General features: G+C 34.1%; 2 protein-coding genes across 3 annotated transcripts; both read left to right on the top strand.

The window, feature by feature from the left end:
* Positions 1-27: 27 nt before the first annotated feature.
* LOC136987307 (coiled-coil domain-containing protein 181-like) lies at positions 28-8,693 on the top strand. 2 transcript variants are annotated; one of them, XM_067285028.1, is made up of 5 exons: positions 28-88; positions 508-719; positions 4,563-6,025; positions 7,408-7,571; positions 8,279-8,693. In XM_067285028.1, the coding sequence occupies exons 2-5, from the start codon at positions 548-550 to the stop codon at positions 8,421-8,423; spliced, it is 1,944 nt and encodes a 647-aa protein (XP_067141129.1). In that variant the 5' UTR covers positions 28-88; positions 508-547; the 3' UTR covers positions 8,424-8,693. The 2 variants fall into 2 exon arrangements, with proteins under 2 accessions (XP_067141129.1, XP_067141131.1); XM_067285030.1 differs by having other exon boundaries at positions 7,398-7,571; positions 8,279-8,415.
* Positions 8,694-14,190: 5,497 nt separating this feature from the next.
* On the top strand, positions 14,191-18,890 carry RpL13A (ribosomal protein L13A). Its single transcript, XM_067285053.1, has 6 exons — positions 14,191-14,281; positions 14,531-14,603; positions 17,905-17,970; positions 18,148-18,392; positions 18,463-18,585; positions 18,761-18,890. Exons 1-6 carry the CDS (start codon positions 14,261-14,263, stop codon positions 18,845-18,847), a joined length of 615 nt encoding a protein of 204 aa, XP_067141154.1. The 5' UTR covers positions 14,191-14,260; the 3' UTR covers positions 18,848-18,890.
* The last annotated feature ends 200 nt before the right edge of the window (positions 18,891-19,090 follow it).

The following is a 19,090-nucleotide window of genomic DNA, read 5'->3' as shown; positions in this document are numbered from 1 at the left end:
TTGATACATTCATTTTTAAATTGTCGATGCTGCCATAGTTTACTGTTAGATCTTGAAAGTGTGTCATGTTAATTTTCTGTTCTCTCGGGTAAATATATTTTTTTAATTTCAAATGAATTATTATTATATTATATATGTTAAGTAAATATAATAATAAATTAAATATATTATTATTTTTAAATATAAAATAATCAATTTCAATCCATTTGTGTGAACACATGTATCTACTACACATGTGTATAATACACCTAAAATTAGTTTCTACCAATTAAAATACAGAAAATTGATGATTTTTAAATTACATTCAATTAATTGGTGTATAAAATTATAAGTAATTAAAAGTAGAATTTAATTTTTAGGTAAATTGTACATGTGTACATGTAAATAAATGGAATAAAGGTTATACTTAAAGCACTTATCTGATATAATGATATTCCAACACACATACAGCAAGTAAATGATGATGCAATAGTAGTTATAAATGATTTTTTTAAAATATAATTTCAGGTGGTTTCTTACTTATTATAAAGAATAATAGATAGGAAACATGAAGGAGAACATTGACAGGACCGTCGTAGAATCCGATAGTCCGATATCCGTCGTTAAACAGCCGAACGTCGACAGTTTGATGCTCGAACATAGAGAGATGGATACGAGTTTAGATTCTTTGTACGACTTTACTAATTCGGAAGATGACGGTTTCGAAGAAGATTTTGCGGGTGAGCAGGTTACTTAATGCAAAATGGTTCTTATTTCTAAATATGTTAAATTATTCAAGAAAAATGAATGCCGTAATTGAGATCTACTTAACAACTCAATTATTAAAATATTACATTTGATTAATTATTGGCAGGGCCGTCGAGAGCTTGTACGGAGCCTGGGGGTAGAGTGAACCCCTTTTTGCCTCTTCACGGGCACTTTAGCTATCTTATCTTTTGAACAAATGAAATATTTAGACCCTTTCTTTATTAATAAGAAGAAGTCTTAAAGATTTTATTTTCTGTTAGTAAAAATAACATTAATTTTATAGGGATGGGAACCACTACAGCGGGATTACTAGACATCCTCTATTTCCGGGGATTGTCCTCGGTTTTTCTTGTTTTTAATATTTGATCATAGAATCGGTCTTTGAATAGAACAATTTTATCAACATTCCAATATAATATCACCAACGGTGTATTTTTGTAGTCCGATTCCGATTGTAAATGTTACGATTAGTTTAACCGCAGGCTCCTAAGATTTCTCTGGGCCGGGGAAAATCTACGGTTCTTCCATCTCGACGGTCCCGGTTATTGGTTATGATGTAATTTTTGAAATGATTTCGGTGAATTATTGTACTAAATTCTAGGTAATATACATTTTCTATGACATAAATTATTTGTTTTTAAGTACTTGTATGACATAAATTATTTAATGTTAATATGACTAATTTCCTAGTTATGTTGATATTTTTTTTAATATCAGTATTGTAGAATTACTCTATTATGTTATTAAAGAGTTGCATGAGTCATAAGATGTATGGTTACTCATGCATTATTTTGTTTTGATAGTTATGACTCAATAATCATCATTTCTTTCATCATTGATTGAGTCATACATGTAAACATAATCTGATGCCATAACAATTATAAATGAAATCTCCTTAACAACTCAGTTACTGTTAATACCAAATTATTTTTTCCAAATTATATTTAATTACTTATGACTATGTAAAATTATTATTATTTTAATATTTGATATTTATACGCTTTATAATTAAGCACATATTGTCGAATTTTCGAGAGAAAATTATAAACGAATTAATCAATGCACATTTAACTGTGGGTGAAGTTAAGGTATGTTAATAACATTTTTGACCCAGTTAATGGGTCAAAACTTCACCCGCGGTTAAAAGTTCGTCGATTAACTCGTCGGATTAAAATATAGTGGCTAGTTCATCCTTGTTAGATATTTAAATGACTAATTTCTTTAATTAATTGAGATTGTTAGGTAGTTTCTATAAGAATATGGGAACCATATAATTTACCAGCTATACACTGCAAAGAATCTGTAGCTATGTTATATTTTTATCAGTTTTTTTTCATTTAACCAAAATGTGTTCTGTCAATGCTGCTATAAGAGTTATAGCCTGGTGAATATTGATCTTGGTAAAGAGACTGCTATGTGCCCTCGTCACAATGTTCTGAGGGTACGTTAGTTAAATGAGAATGATGTAATCATTATTCTTACTTTCACTGGATGTTTTGACTGGTTCCTTTATGACAAAATGGCTGTTTCTGGAATCGAAGATATGAATGTTACTAGTGCAGTCTTATCCTAAATATTGTTATCAGATTGCTTCACGTGGGCAGTTATTTGTGTCATTTGGCTTTTAATCCACAATTTATACATTCGAGTGAATTTAGAAATGTCGATATTGCTGGGTGTCATTTTCTTCATGATGTAAACTAACGTTTTCTTTTGTGAATTTCATTAGTTTTGTTTGACACCAGCAAGGACCAATCTTACGAGTTAGAGGATGTCCTCGTAAATGGCAGAGATATAAGTCGATGCCTGTCTGAGAGAATTTAAATTGGAACACTTACAATTGTTTAAGATAGCAGTGTTCTCCCCAAACTGGTTTTAGCTGATTGAGTGACTTGCTAAATTTTCTTACTCTCTCAAGCAAAGCAATTGTATTATTTGCAAATTAAGGAAGGAAGGAAGTGTAGGCAAATAGAAGGTTTTTTTTTTTGGATTTGATAGAATAGGAAATGAGAGTTGAAAAGATGTAAACCAAGAAATAAACCGATCTATGACAAGTATGTTCAATCTCGAGTCTGCTTTTGAGGTAGCCAAAACCGTTTCAATAATGGAAACTGTTTCTCGGCAAAATCTTGTACTCGATTGCTTCTTGTTATCATTTCAATTGATAGAAGTAAGCATAAAATTGCTTGAGAGAATGAATCATACAGGAACACACAACGAAGATGGATACAGGCTTTATTGTTTCAGTGGATATGCATTTCAGACAATATTGGTCCTCTTTTAATATTACATCAATCAAAACATTATGTATAATTTTAACTATAACTTAAATTTTATAAAGTTATCTTTTCATTTAGTGAAGTGAATGTATTTTACCTTCTTTTTTCATCTTGATAACAAGTTTCAAACAATTCTTGAAAAAGCCAGTCAAATAAAATAAAATAGAAATTATTTTTTACTTTAATGATGATAACTGAACTATCAATTAGTATCTATTGAGTGTTATAATATGAGTTGTTATTAAGTACTGTTCATAAAGAAATTTGCGGTAACAGCCAGCTAACTTTGTAGGTCAACCACCTAAAAGTTTCTCCTGAAGCAAACACTGAAATAGAATAGTTTATAAAAGTGTTGGCACTAGGGTAAAAGACTACATAAGTTTGACTACTGGTGAAGAGCATATATTTTAAATGAAATAAATTAAAAATATGATTAAAAATTGCAGCTCGACATTGTGATGACACAATAAATAATTGCTCCTTAATAATTAGAAACTAAGCAATTTGGTACTAGAGATTGACATTAGGTGTCATCTCTTATCAAAATTAATAATTCTAAATTATTTAATAAATTATTATAACATTCTGGAAGAAAAGAACTAGCTTAGAGTGGAACTTGAACCCATAACCTTTGTTTATTGTGTGGTGCACTTGCCAGTTGGCACTGTAAGCAACCGTGAATGGTTATATCTAAATTTAAATACATCTGGAAGTAGACTTGCTTGAGGTCCAGATGGCATAACTGGCAAGTGCACCGCACGGTAAGAGTAAGTTGTGGGTTCACGTCCCACTCCGGGTAGTTTTTTTCTTACAGAATGTTCTAAATTATTTAATAAATTATTAATTTAGATAAGAGATGGTGCTTAACATCTACCACTAGTACCAAATTATTTAGTTTATAATTAATAATTATAGCATAATATTAACCCAATTAATTAAAGAGGATCGAAGTTTATAATATTCAACCTGCCTTAGATTAATTATTTCGGCCATTGTTAAACATTAACAGAAAATAAACCTAGATAAAAGCAACAACAAACAATACTTCTTGCAATTGAGTCTACATCTGACTAGATGCATGAATTTTAAAGGATATGATTCAAAGTAAAAATGCTTGCTTTTATTCATATGGAATACTTATTACTGAAGCAAAACCTTCATTCAAAAGCATTTGCTTCGTGTTCATAAGTATAAAATTTTGCTTCTATTTTTATTCATTTAATTAGTTTCGCTGCAGACGGTGAATGTAGCCGTATGAATTATTATTGTCGTGAAATATTATTATTTTACGACAATAATAATTTAGTTACAAGTTATCTATTATGTATTTACTTTACAGATAATTTACAAATATAGGTTTTTCAAGTCAGCAGTCAACTTGAATTTGAGTAATAAGAACCCCTATTAAAATAATACACTTTCATATCAGTCATTGCATATATGCATTATTTAGTTTTTAGAGAATGCTTTAAGATAAATAATGTATTTGGTCATATTAAATAGTCATTTGTTTATTTCATTTTTTGATCTTTTTAGATCAACTTCAAGATAAAATAAGAGCAAAACTAATAGATGCAAATATTCAGTTTCAAGCCGACGAAACGCCAATCGAATCTGATCGAGTTCGTCACGTAACCTTTCGTGACAGACTCGTCGAGGTTGTGTCGTGCACTCCTCCGGTTAGTCCCGACTTTTCAGAGGACGAAGATATAAATGAGAAAAGCTTAGAAGAAATTCAAACGGCATCACAAAGGCCATCATTTGAACATTTTGAAAATGATGTATATGGTTTTGATAACGAATTTGTGCCATTACATTGTGAAAATTCAAAGTTGGAAGATATAAGTGAAGATAATGAGTCAAATTTAGAGGATAATTCTGATGATACTGTAGTTCAAGGAACAGTTGAGAAGACTAACGAACCCGAATCAAACACTAACATTGACGATTACGAAAATAATGATTTTGAATCGGATAATGAAACCGAAAGTAAAGACTCTCAATTAAATGACGAAAATGCAGTTGAAAACGTAGAGTCTCAATTAAGCGAAGAAAATATAATTGAAATTGGCAATCCTCAAGTAAAAGACAAGAATGAAAAACAAGCCGAAAGTGAGAGTGAAAGGCACGAGTTAAATGAAGAAGAACTTCAATTAAATGAGATACACAATAATAACAATGATGATCATCAGGAAGAGAAGGAATTGGAAACGGAAGAGATTATACAATACACTCCAAATGTAGAAGAAAGAAATGAATTTGAAATGGAAGAAATAGAAAATGAAGAAATCAAGTCTGACGATGATGAAAAAAATGATATTTCTGAATCTAAAAATGATGATAACTTAAAATCTGAAAATTCGGATGATTACGTGCAAAGTGATAAGCACGAAGATTTAATTGAGGAAATCAAAGAAAATGATTTTGAAGTTGAGGATAATTCAACTTTATCACATAATAAACCGGTCGAAGAGCAAGAAGTAGAGGTTTTAGAAGCTCCCGAAAGTAAGATTTCTGTTTCCGATGCTATGTCGGTTTTAAAAAAAGATATAAAAAGTTGTCCTAATAATTCTCAAAGTAAACATTCCAAATCAATGGAAGAAATTTTCAATCTGAAAAGATATGAACCACCTTCTACATCTTTATTCAAGAATTCAAAAAAATCCAATTCGGCACTACCTAAATCATCACCGAAGCACTCGAAAACAAAAGTGTCATCTTCAAAATCCAAGCAGACTGGCGAACAACCTTCAAAAAAATTACCAAATTACAAGGGTAATCCAAGATCGCAATATGGGCTTTCTCAAGAAGAGCTAGAAGAATTGAGACATCGAAATAAAGAAAAGGCTCTACAAAAGAAAATGAAAGAAATGGAAATTGAACAAGATAAGTTGCAAAAAAAAAGAGAATCCGAACAAGCTTATGAAGCTTGGCTTATGAGGAAGAAAGCAGCAAGCCAGACCAAAAGTACAGAAAAGAGTAAAGTCAGTGATGAGAAAGTAAGTTTAATATGAAAATAAGATTATTTATTTTTATATTTTGAATGTGAGCAAGTTGCAGTGTGAAAATGTAAACCAGATGTAGGTATGTCTATTTTTCAATATAGTAATCTCATCTACTGAGGCACTTATCATGGCATTAGATCAGGGATTCAAAGCAGTGCCATAGCGAGGGGGGTGCAAGGGGGTGTATCATGCCTCAGGCACCACTCGCAGAGGGGCACCCAAATGGTCTCCAAGACAAACTGTATTTCTGGAGAAGGGAGGAAGACGCCAATAAAGTGTCGTGCCCCAGGTGCCAGTTATGTTTGCTACGCCACTGATTCAAAGATGCATCTTGTAGACATAACCAATGGATACATTCCAGTATGCATTTAGTCTCATCCACAACCGATGCACTGGCTAATAAGCTTTTACTGGAACATCCAGCAACCTAACAAGATAGCAGAAGCAAACAGTGCTATATTAGCATCTGTAGACTTATTTTGTCAAAATAGCTTGGATTAACACAGACAAATATTAAAACTGTTAATACCACAGTATAACCATGGAGGAAGCCATATTACTTCATCAAAGCTCACCATATCCACAGTCCAGTGGGTGCAATGTGCATCAGTGCATCAGTTCTCAGTAAATATTGGAACATATTTTAGTACATCATGGTTCACCAATATGCTGTTTGATGCATCCTGGAATGAACCTGACATTTGACTCTCGAAAAGTTCATCAGACCGAAAAGTTGGGTCTCTTCACAAGACAACTTGCTTATTGTCAAAGGGAGTGCTGGCATTGGACAGTAACGCTGGCAGCACATTGCTCGTAACACTGGATTGCATGAATATTTGAAATTCCTGACATTGTCTGTCTTTCATTTAGTCCTCAACGTGAAGTAGCACTCTTGAGGCATATATTTCTAGTTTAATGAAGATATCGAACAAGTCCTCTTTCTACCATTCAATTTCATGATGACTATAACAATAAATGCCTCTGTACAAAAATGATTATGTTGAAAAATAGACAGACAGAATGCATGAACATAGATGGACAAATTCAAACTTGTTTGATGTTTCTTATCATTTTAAATATATTTTTTGACTTTCCTACAGTGTGATCAAATGAAAAGTTTACTTGGAAGTAAACTGGGCAATTCCAGTAATTGGGACTGCCCGACCGACTCGTCGTGTTCAACTAATTCATTTATTTCAAATTTTACATGCCGCTCCTCAAGTGCATAAATAAATGTTTAAGATTTAAGTATTTAAATGATACTTAACAAGGTAGTAACAAGCACGGCATTGCCAAGTTTACCGTTTACAAGCAAACTTTTCGTTTGATCTCCCAGTATTATTATTAAAATTTTAATTCAATTAAGATTTTATTAGTCGGAACCAAAGAGAAACAGCAAAGAAGCGGACGAAGCTTTTCGAATGTGGTTGGAAAAGAAAGAGGAGCAACTGTACGTAGACAAAATAATCAACCAGCTACAAAAAGAGGAAACCTCGCAAGATAATCGTAAAAAGTTGGATGCTAATAAAGCATTTAAAAAGTAATTTTTTCTTCTAAAAATATATACAGTAGACCCCCCCTATAACACGGATTCGTATAACACGGCAAAAACAATGCGATCGTATTCATATAACACATTAAAAGAGACTTGTATAACACCATAAAACGTCATCGCCGACTCGTGTCATGACAGGATTGGTCAAATCTGGACCAACAGCGGATGTTGCACAAACCGTTGAGTTTAAACTAGCACTGGACCTACTAAAAAACATTTATTATTCAATGGCCATAAAAATTATATTTTTATTAATGATGTCTCCAAAGTTAAGTTATTTTTCTGCGAAAAATTTGCTAATCAGGAAACACGCGTTCGCCGTTTGACAAGCCGCTCTGCGACGAAAACAAACTTAAGCAATGGCGTCTTCGAACGGTGCGCACTCGGTAAGTAATCCTACAATTTTTTGTTTATAGCATAGTTTATATGGATTATTCCCAAAAAATTATACATGATTTGGAAATGTTGAGTCAAATTAGTCTAGAATCGATTAATTTTATGGAAGAAAACCTTTCAAACAGCCATAGCCCCTAAACTGCACATGTGCCGGGCTGTGATTGGCTCATGTATTTAAGTGACTCGTACAACACGGATTCATATAACACGGAACGTATCTACCGTGTTATAGAGGGTCTACTGTATATATATTTACCCGATACCAAATTTTATAACTTAAAATTTTTGCATTTCAGATGGCTGAGAAAGAAACAAAGGGAACAACATAAAGGAAAATCTACATCCAGACCGGTCGATTATTCAAACTCATTACCTCTTTCTGCTCGTCATCTTGAAATGTTTGCTCAAAAATTTTATGCGTATTTAGGGAGTGATTTGTGATATGTACATAAATTTTATAGAAATTTTATTATTATTTATATATATATTATTTAATATTTAGTTTTGTTATAGATATACATATACAGTATTTATAATTTAAGCTTAAATCAAGCATTGTATTTATAATTTTACAATTATTTATTAAACGACAATCAGGAGCATTCATATTTTATATGAGAATATTGAATTTTGTTTGTTTAATGTAAATTTTATTGAGGGATTAAAAATTTGATTTTGACACCATTAAGCTATTTATTCTTGCATAGTTTATTCCGACATAAACTATTCTGATATCAAAGAAATGTTATATTTATAACATTAGCGATTTATGTTTTCATTTCGTAGAAATCAAACTGCGAATTTACCGCGAGTACAAATTTCTACGGATAAATAATTTGTAATTAGCCGGGTTAAAGCCCGAAATCATCCGGTATTAAATGATTTTTTTAATGTAGAATTTTGGACTTGATTATATACCGGTACATGGTGCTTAACAGCCCATATGTATGATGGCAATCTCTTAACGTTATAATGGAACTGAAAAATTTGTAGCTGTTTGCATCTCTTTTATGCTTAAATATGTTTGTATATGTAAATACTTACTATTATGTTACGTATAGTTTATATGAATGTTGAACTATACCATATTGGTTTCTCTAAGTACACTTTATGGTGTACTTAAAACACACTTTTCTCGTAATGTATCAGTCGTTAAGCAGCACATACCCGTGTATAAAAAGGATAGTGTCAAAATCAATAAATAAAGCTAAATTTTTTAATTTTTTACAGTGCTTTTTCATAAATACTGACTTTAATGGTGTCAAAAGTTATCGTAATTGTTTATACCGGTTATAAATGCAAGGATAATATAACTTACTGCTATTTTACATTCATTTATATCAATGTTCTCACACATTTAAAGCAATTAATAAGAAACTAAATAATGTCATTTTCATTTGTATGGCATAAATTTTGTTAAATGTGATCTGATGAGCATAATATACTGTTTTATTTTATATCTAATCATGCCAAAGTTATCAAGTAAGATGCAATGAAGGTGCGATACGTGCAATATTGTTATCCGAATAGTTTTTACAGTTTATATACTCATAGTTGCATGTTTTTGAAGGATTTAAGAAAATTTATTTGTTATAGAATTAAAGGTAGTTGTAGTGGTGGCTTTAGATTGTGCGAGGCCTTAGGCAACTATGGACTTATAAACCTTTTATAAAAGGGTTTGTGTTATGTGATACTTGATACTACAATGTGAAGATTCTACAGAGTTGGAGAGGATTCTAGAAAGTTGAGGAGGATCTAAGAGGATTTGAGGTTGAGGACTGACAAGCAAGCATATATTTGCAATTCCGAGACACTACATAAAGCCTAGGTTTCCTATGCCTAAAGCTGCCACTAGGTAGTTGTTAATATATAGTTAATATTCTGATATTTCAGAATAATTACAAAAAGAATAATAGCATAAAATGTTAGTGAGATAATGTGCTAATTTTTTGAATAAATATACATTCCAAATAGTTAAGTAGGAAAGTTTAATATAAACAGAAATGATTGTTATTTGTAATTAATAATGTTCCTTAAGAGAAAGCATCTACGGATTAAAAAAACACAGAAAATAATAATTTTGAGTGCGCAAATAAGAATTTTGTGTGTAAGCGATAAAAAATCAATATAAAACATTGGTAAAATTGACTTCGAATTAATTACAACCATCACGAAAACAAGGTGCCTTTCCTCTTTCAATAGGACAAAATTAATATCTATTGTATATAAATATAGTATTTTTTATATATATATCTTGTTGCAGAATTGATGGTTATCATTTGAGACATTCCAAATCTACAAATTTCACATAGAAATTCAAATGTGATAGCTTTGATATTCGAAATTTCAATGTTGTTATGATATAGATGGTATAATATAGTAGAAACTTTTAAAAGCTAAAAAATATTATTTCATAGTTCTGAATAAATAATACACCAAATTATATTTTATTGAATACCGAGTGTTTCTCTCATTCGTTTTATTGGTTCGGCCAGGCCCGCGACGGAACGGTCTGGTGAAGGCACGGTCAAACGCTTTCGAGTCGGATAACCCACGAGAATTTCTGAAGGTCCGACTTCGACTCGAACCGGGTCTCTCGGATCTGTGATCCGATGCCTTTGCCGCTTTGGCCATTTGTAAAACTTAATGTAACTTTTACAATTATAAAAACAACAGGAAGTTCCTGGAGATCCTTTAATTTTTGGTTCACTGTTCCTTGCTCATTAAATTGTTATTTTAAAGAATATTGATTTTTTTTCTGTTACTAGTCATTTATATTATGTATTTAATCATTGAGCATAATAAAATTTAAAACAAAAAAAAGTTGATTTTATTTTGTTGTTTTTGTGTAGATATTATACAAATAAGTAGTGTAATCTATCTTTCTTGGATTATAAGTATATATAATATATTTAAATGACGGTATAGTTTTATAAATATTAATTTAATGGGGAACGTTAGAGATGGAGTGTATACACTCAATGCCACGTTGTTTGATCCCTTCTTCTTAATATTGTCGGTTGGACGCTTGCTGCGAGGCTTAAGCGTCCCGTAGATGTTTAGTTGCTGGCTGGTCGTCCTCTAGCGGTGAAGTCAGGCAACAGCTTGTAGGAGTGTATTGATGGGAGCAGCGGTGACGCCCACTAGTAGCGGAATGCTTTGATGTACTCTTTAAAAAAAATAGTCAGAGCTTCCTGACAGGTGGAGAGAGGATTGAGGTTAAGATTGTTGGAGATCTTGGGGTTATGTGACGTGGTGAGAGGATAGTCGTTTAGAATTTTTTGCTGGATATTGTTGAAATTGGGGCAGTAGTCGAGACGATGCGAAGACGTGTCGATCTGGTCGGGGCAAGTACTACATTTGTCCGTCTTTTTGATTTTCTGGGAGAAGAGAAAGTGATTCGTAAGCAGCGAGTTGGTCCTGGCGCGGTTGACGAGGACGTTCATGTAGCGATTGGTGATGGAGGGAATGCTGGTATGCAAAGAGTCGTTCAGCCAGGGGTAATTGGAGTGGTTACGGTAGTGATTCCAGTCGTCTTCCATGTTCTGTTGGTGATCATAGCGCAAGATCACGGAGAGGTCTTCAGGTGTGATGTAGTTGGAGTTGACAGAGGTGGACGGGTAACTTTTGGCGAGGGCATCAACCTTTTCATTGATTCTGATGCCTAGATGAGCTGGAGTCCAAACGAGATGTAAGTTTTTGATCCCATTACCAGTTGTCTGTTAAAGCCCCCTGGTGGTCAAGTCAGAGTAACGTTTATCATGATTGATTACACCAAATATTAAAATTGAAGTATACCGGTTTATTGTGTCACTCTATTTTTAATAATATACTTTTAATTTAAAAAAAAAAATGCAATTAAAAATTATAAAAGGCGCATTGCCTTGTAACGCGACTTAGTATAGCTGTAAAAGCAAACCAATGACGTAATCCGTTTAAAATGAAACGGGTGGTGTAATCGATTCTTATCGACTATCCCACTTCATCCACCGACCCACCAGCCGTCACGAGCGTCCGTTTCCGGGAGACTGTCGCTGCAAAATGGCCGGGCTGGCTCTGCCTAGGCGCGGATGCGTTCAAATCCTGTACTCGGACCGCCATTGGCGTTGTCTTCTCGAACACAAACAAAACAGAGGCCTGGTCCCTGCACAATAACTGCAGCGTCTTCGGGGCAGAAGCCCAGGGCATCCTGCACGCAATCCACATCAGCGTCCCGCTGGCCAAACCCACCGTCATCTTCTCCGACCGCCGCTCGGTCATCCAGGCTATGGCCAACGTCTCGTTCTCATCACCACCTATCATCATCGATCTCGCGGCTATTGTCAGCGCCCACACGGTGCCCATCGTCATCGGCTGGACACCGGGCCATACCAACATTCCGATCAACGAGGCGGCCGACAAAGCGGCCCGCCGCGACCCGTTCAGTGGCTCCATCTGGAGACCCCTCACGCCACGCGACCTCCCCCGGGCCATGCAGGACACCACCATCGGCACCCTGACGGATTCCTGGTCAGCGGCACTCCGCAACAAAGGCCGGGACAACCTTCGTCCGTTCGCCCCCTGGAGGTACAGTTGCGCGTCGTCTCGCCACGCGGAGACGCTTTTGGCCCGGCTTCGGACCGAGACGGCCCCGTTACATGCTTTTCTGTACTCACGGCACCTACACGACTCTCCGGGGTGCTCCCATTGTGGCGCAGCGGAAACTACACTACATTACTGGCTTCATTGCCCCAAATACACTACAGCCCGCAGGGACCTCGGCAACACGATGACCCTTAACATGTCTCTAGTGCGCACGCTGACGCCTGTCTACTGGCCGCCAGCCTCCATCACTCCTAGTCAGCACGTGGCGGCGCTGGAGCGCTACATTAGCCTCGCTGGTCGTTTCGCTTAGCAACTGGCAACGTTGGTCGGAGAAAGAGCCGCAAAGGCTATAATCTCCATATTAAACTGTGAAAGAAAAAGAAGAAGAATCGATTCTTATGCAAATATATTAATATTAAAGCTGCTTTATCCAAAATTACACTTACTGAATTAGCTTCATAATTTGGTTTAGATTAGTTTTCTATGAACGTGTGTATTAAAAAAAATGTTTTAATTACAATAGGTATGCACTTTCATGACTCCGTGTTCTTGAAAAATTATAGAGCGAGCCGCGCTATATTCATATTTCTGTCGTGTACATAAAAACAGTCCTTTTTTATTTTGATTCCCTGTGGACACTGAGTTCGGCCAGACCTACAAAAGAAACAACCTCCCTCCAAAAATTTTCTGGGATTTTTTGCCCGCATGGAATTCCCAGAGCGGTAAGCCAACGCCTTAACGCTTTGGCCATCAAGTATTCAACCCAAGTTTAACTTGCTTTTTATCGTCCTCAAATATTGAAATTCAAATTACATCCACTTCTAATCAAGATGGAAGTCCAAAAGCTTTGAAGACATACTGTACGTAAGTCCGATGACAATGTACTTTATTGATGTTTATAGGGGTAATCCACCCCGCTATCCTATAAACATAATCAAACGTAGAATTTAATCATGATACATTGAATAAATGCACTACAACGATGTTTATGGTACGGGTGTGTTCAATCTCCTATCCCCACACCCGACAGCTGGAGACGGCCGGATGGCCGAGCGGTCAAGGTGGCAGCCTACCGCTCTGGGGGACCCGGGATCAAATCCGAACGGGTCGAATAATCCCCAGGAATTTTTCGGGGGGTGGTCCGTTCGGATATGTCGGGCCCCGTCCCTCACCACCCGGTCGCCCCATTGTGGGCCTGGCCGAACCCATAATGGGCCTACTAAAAGAGGCCCTTTTAGTGCCCACAGGGCGGAAAGAGTTAAAAAAAAAAAAAAACCCGACAGCTGGATGGCCGAGTATTTAATATATTGCTTATTTTAATTTTTGTTGGCTGGGTTTTATCTCCCAAAATTTATCTCCACCTCGACAATAATTAATAAAAATGTAAAGATAAGTAGAAATATAGAATTAACATTGGCGGGAATGTCGAGGCGTATGGCCGCCCTATTGTTTGCAGGGCGGAGAGGAATAAAAGTTAATAACAAAAGATCACGTAAAACAAATTAATAACGAATAAAATTCAAATATTATTATTATTATTATTATTTTAAAAACAATATTTATATTACTAAAAAATATAACTTAAAGAAATTTACGGTTTAATTTCTTTTAGAAAGGTTCCACCAGAGGGACGTTCCGTGCGTTATCTTGTTGGAAACCCCGTTTTTGTCTTGTCTTTCTTACACGTTAGGGTTATGACTGGCTTTACTCGTAAGGTAAAATAGGTTATTATTGTAGATAACGAATAATATATTTTAAAATAAAGTTTAATACGTAAGCTATCTTCGCGTCAAACCGTTTAAACGTTAATTGTACGAGATTAGTAAAAATTGAAATAGATTTATTTACTTAAGCCTAACGACAACGTGGACTCTGTAGCTAAGCCTAAAATGCTGTTTTGAATGAATATGACTGGTTACTCTTTTGTGTATAATGCCTTATAATTTGTTATTTCTGTTATTTAGCCGATTATTATCGACGGTCGCGGCCATTTGCTAGGCCGACTTGCCGCTATTGTTGCTAAAACTTTATTAATTGGTAAGTATACAGTTTTACTACTGTTAAAATATTTAACATACATTTATAACTAGAAAATAAATACTGTAAATGTTTTGATTATTTATATTTATTCAAAATGTATATTAGGAGAATGTATTGAAATGTCTACAGATTATATATAGATTGTATCAAGGATATCACATTAAAATTGAAATGTAGCAACCAAAATAAAAAACACAACGGTTCTTTCTTCACGCATTAAATAGTAATAATACAATGAATTTAAAATTTAGGAAAGTCAAAGTAAAATATTTTTTTGAAGACGTGTCGGGGTGAAGATTGTTGTTTGTCTTTAATCAGAATGTTGAACTGTGGTGTGGTATCTGATGAGGCAATGTGCGTTTCGTCGTGTTGGATGAGTAATCGATTTTGACTTTTTGTTTTCGCGGTTACGGGTGTCGAAAATTCCAGTTTGCGAAGATATGTTGTTCCAAATGGAAGCAAAGCTACTGTAGCTTGTCTTGAATTCCAGAATTCACCAAGGTTTTTTGAGTTAAACTCCAACTGTAGTAAGTTTTTTGTCCTGAGATCTATAAGTTCATCTCCGGTTAAGTCGGCATCTGCGATACAGTTTATATCAGAAAGGAACCGATTACAGATTTGTGGTTCGTTTCTTGTGCCAATTTTAGACAAATTGAACAACTATAATATATAAAAATACAGTAGAGCATCAATTATCCAAAACAATTTGGGACGGGTTGTTTGGATAACTGGTCATTTATGAAAAAATATATTAAACACAAAACCATACTGTATATATTTTGAATCTTACAAATTCATACCTTATGTGAAGTAGTACATTAAAGTAGGCTTACAGTTTAGGTTGACGGGGAGGGAGAGAGTACTGCGACACCACGGCACTAGCAGAAATTTGAATTTGCCAATTGGAATACTTTCGGTTAACCCGATGTTTTGGTTGATCGTATTCAGATAATCAATGCTCTACTGTGGTTGTTTTTATTGGTGACCATATATACAGCTAATACTACTGTCATTTATTGCATACGTTCGTAAGTGAAGGAAATGTAAGATTACAGTAAGAGTGTGAGGGAGAATAAAGATAATGAGCTAATTTTTTTTTCTAATCTAAGCTTGTGGATCCTTTGTTAACAGAGTGTATCAATAACTTCAAATATGTGCAGAGAATTTGGTATTCTGGATAACTTAAAAATTGGTGAAAATTAGTATACTATTTTTGTTATTTTGCCTGTTTATCATTGTAAATAATTTTATAGCACTTTTATGTCTCTTCTGTTTTGCTGTTCTAATGTCACATGTTATGAAGAACTTTTGTAGAGAAACTTTCTTGTTTTTTTTGTATTAATGTATATATTCTCAAGTGAGAAAGAAGGCAAACAAGCACACATTTGAAGTAAAACTTCTTTGTGTTCTCACAAAAAAATCTGAACTTTAGATATATCCTGGTTGATTCACTTATTTGAGTTTGGTACTCTCCAAATCTTTTTTGTTTATCTTTTAACAGTGAAGTATTTGATATTTTCAGTATTTTTTTTTTTAATTTTAGTGCATTGGTAAAGCATTCTCTTCATTTTAAAACTGGAATGGATTTAGGCTGGGAACCTAAATGTGTAAAATAAAGCATAGATGTGAATGGAAACAGAAAACAATATGTCTGACATTTCTGCCAATTCAAGTAGTGAAAAACTGTATTTAAGTGTACCCAAAAGTCTTGACTATCACTAGTTAGAGGTGTTATTTCAGTTTCAAATATGTTGTATGCTTTTCTCTGGTACCTTTAGGAACTGAAAGATGTTTAAATCCAGATTTAATGCATGTATTCAAGATGACTTACTAAAGTTTACTAGTTTTTAACATATTAGCCTTGTTTGATGGTATGTTCTAGTTTAATTGTAACTATTTGTCATCAAGTGATGGCGTGTTATAAAGTCTTAATCATATATATTGTTTTTGAAGCACATTGTGGGCTAATTAATATGAATTATGATTATATTTAACAAACTATTTCTCTAAAATCTATCATCTTATAGATAAATAAATCAATAGATAGGCTTGATTTCATTTCTAATGTTTATTGGGCTTTTTGATTCAATAGTGCTAGTTTCTCTCTTTGACAGGTATAGTTGTGAATTAATGAGATAGGTGAGAGATACAGCTTTGTCTGTTCTGTGGCTCGTGGTTTTGTCTTAGGTTTTTTTATGGGAAGAATTTTCTAACCTTCACAAGTTTTTTTATCTTAGAGGTTTCATATCACGAAAGTTGGATGTTTGACTTGTATTGAAATGCCCTCAAAAATGCTTATTTTGTTTTTCAGTGTGTTGTTCAATTATTATGTAGATATTTATGTATCTGTTTGTTACTTCTAAACAAATTGTTTAATATTTCTCTGGCCTGGAAGAATAAGAGCCAACATAAAGTGCATTGAATCCTTATTCTTCAAGCCACAGATTTAAAAATTAACATGCCATTTTTGAAATTTTTATGGACTAAATAAAATTACTGAATGTATACATTGTCATTTGGTTTCTTTAGCCATGTTACATGGAGAGTAAACAATATATTAAGTTATCTCCTTTCTCAAATTCTGTGGAATTGAAAATATTTGCTAGATTTTATTATTGATCTTTTATATGAACATATATAAGTTAGAAGTTTTTGAAGATACAAAGAACACCTGCTATTCAATTTTGTTACTGTTTATATGCCTTTAAAATTGTTCAAATGCTACTAACATCAGAATGCCATGATCCAATAAGGAACTCTAGCATACTGCATTATGATCAGATAAACCTGTTGATCAAAATTTAGGATAGTGGCATTAACAAATTAATGCTTTGTAGAAAGTTGAGTTCTGAATTGTCCGAAGTGCCCATTTGTTATAGCAGCACTCGTGTTGTTCTGAATGTTTTTAAATGCTGTAGTGTAAACTTCTGTCTCAAATGATTTTACCATAAAAGAATTTATATTAACTCCTAAGAAACTGGTCGAATGCTTGCTAAAAGGACACACAGTGGCAGTTTGTCTTTGTTTCATAGCGGTTTGTATGCCAGTGTGAACCTAGCTTAACTTAAATTTTGAGTTCATTCCTTTTCTGATCGTTAAGTTTTCTACGGCATGTCTCACTCAAGAGTTTTTACTGAGTTGGGTTTCTTGTTAATTTATCTTAAAAATTATGATGATCTCTTAGTGAATGAAAATGTGATTATAGTTTACATGCACTACCAGCTGATAAGAGAATTTCTATAAATAAACAATTTAAAAATTTGTTGCACGACATTACAAATTAATTTTCTTTCCTCAGGACAGCGTGTGGTGGTGGTGAGATGCGAAGGAATAAACATCTCTGGAAGTTTCTTCCGTAACAAATGTAAGTTTGAAGTGAATTTTAAAATAAATTTGATAAAAATAATGATGAGAATTTTTTCCTTACCTACATTGATCCAAAAAATATGATAAAATAGAAATCTGAACATGTGTGATACATTTAAAATCTAAAAAGAGATGACAGTTGTATTCTAAAAAAGGCAAATTTCTATTTTTTTAGTAAAATATTTGTCATTTCTGAGGAAAAGATGCAATGTGAATCCTGCCAGAGGACCCTTCCACTTCCGGGCTCCCAGTAAAATATTCTGGCGCACGGTACGCGGAATGCTTCCTCACAAGACCAAGAGAGGAGACACCACTCTCGAAAGACTGAAAGTTTTCGAAGGGATCCCTCTTCCGTACGACAAGAAGCGCATGGTCATACCTTCGGCCCTCCAGGTGCTGAGGCTCAATCCCCGCAGAAAGGTATTACTTTCGATTGTCTAAAAATGGTCGGCTTTGTGCTCTTTTTTTTAACACCACTTTGCAATTTCAGTATTGTACGTTGAGTCGTCTATCACACGAGGTCGGTTGGAAGTATCAGAACGTAATTGCCACGCTGGAAATGAAGAGAAAAGCGAAATCCGCTATATATTACTCTAAGAAGAAGCACGACGAGGTAAGCGTCCCATAGATATTGTTTGCCTTCTGATCCTTCGATGATGATCTTTCTTTCAAATGAGAATATGATTACAACTTACATGCACTACCAGCTGATAACACATTTATGCTTTATATATTAATCTTCAAAATATTAAGAAATCAAATACTGAATGTACTTTGTATTTTTCTAGAAATTACTCCAGCAAGCTAAAGAGAAAGTGGCCAAGAGGATCGAACCTTACAAACAAATAGTGGAAAGTTATGGTTACACTGTTTGAAACACAGGTGTATAAAGTGACAATAAAAAGTCTTTAGATGAAATTGTGTAGTTTTTGTTTTATTTTAAAAAGTATTTTACCCAGAATGCAGTTCCGGACACATTTTTACATTGCAAACAAAGTGATTTTACACACGGTAACACATCCCAAATAAGCCGGAACCGTCAGGTTTATTTGGTAGAATAGAAATTTAAAACAGTGCACCATTTTGGATCATAAATGAAATTTATTAATTAATATTAC

This window comes from Centruroides vittatus, unplaced genomic scaffold, assembly GCF_030686945.1.
Source record: "Centruroides vittatus isolate TY-2023 unplaced genomic scaffold, ASM3068694v2 scaffold_149, whole genome shotgun sequence".
Classification (NCBI taxonomy): domain Eukaryota; kingdom Metazoa; phylum Arthropoda; class Arachnida; order Scorpiones; family Buthidae; genus Centruroides; species Centruroides vittatus.
The sequence above is the reverse complement of the archived record's forward strand: the minus strand, read 5'-3'. Positions and strand labels throughout refer to the sequence as shown.

What these genes read in the sequence shown, in the direction of transcription:
- LOC136987307 (XM_067285028.1), top strand. Translation starts at nt 548, where the DNA reads ATGAAGGAGAACATTGACAGGACCGTCGTAGAATCCGATAGTCCGATA. An exon ending in TTTCGAAGAAGATTTTGCGG is followed by an intron (nt 720 to 4,562) that starts GTGAGCAGGTTA and finishes TGATCTTTTTAG; the next exon opens with ATCAACTTCAAGATAAAATA. An exon ending in GTAAAGTCAGTGATGAGAAA is followed by an intron (nt 6,026 to 7,407) that starts GTAAGTTTAATA and finishes AGATTTTATTAG; the next exon opens with TCGGAACCAAAGAGAAACAG.
- RpL13A (XM_067285053.1), top strand. Translation starts at nt 14,261, where the DNA reads ATGACTGGCTTTACTCGTAAG. An exon ending in TGCTAAAACTTTATTAATTG is followed by an intron (nt 14,604 to 17,904) that starts GTAAGTATACAG and finishes TTCTTTCCTCAG; the next exon opens with GACAGCGTGTGGTGGTGGTG. An exon ending in AAGTTTCTTCCGTAACAAAT is followed by an intron (nt 17,971 to 18,147) that starts GTAAGTTTGAAG and finishes CTATTTTTTTAG; the next exon opens with TAAAATATTTGTCATTTCTG.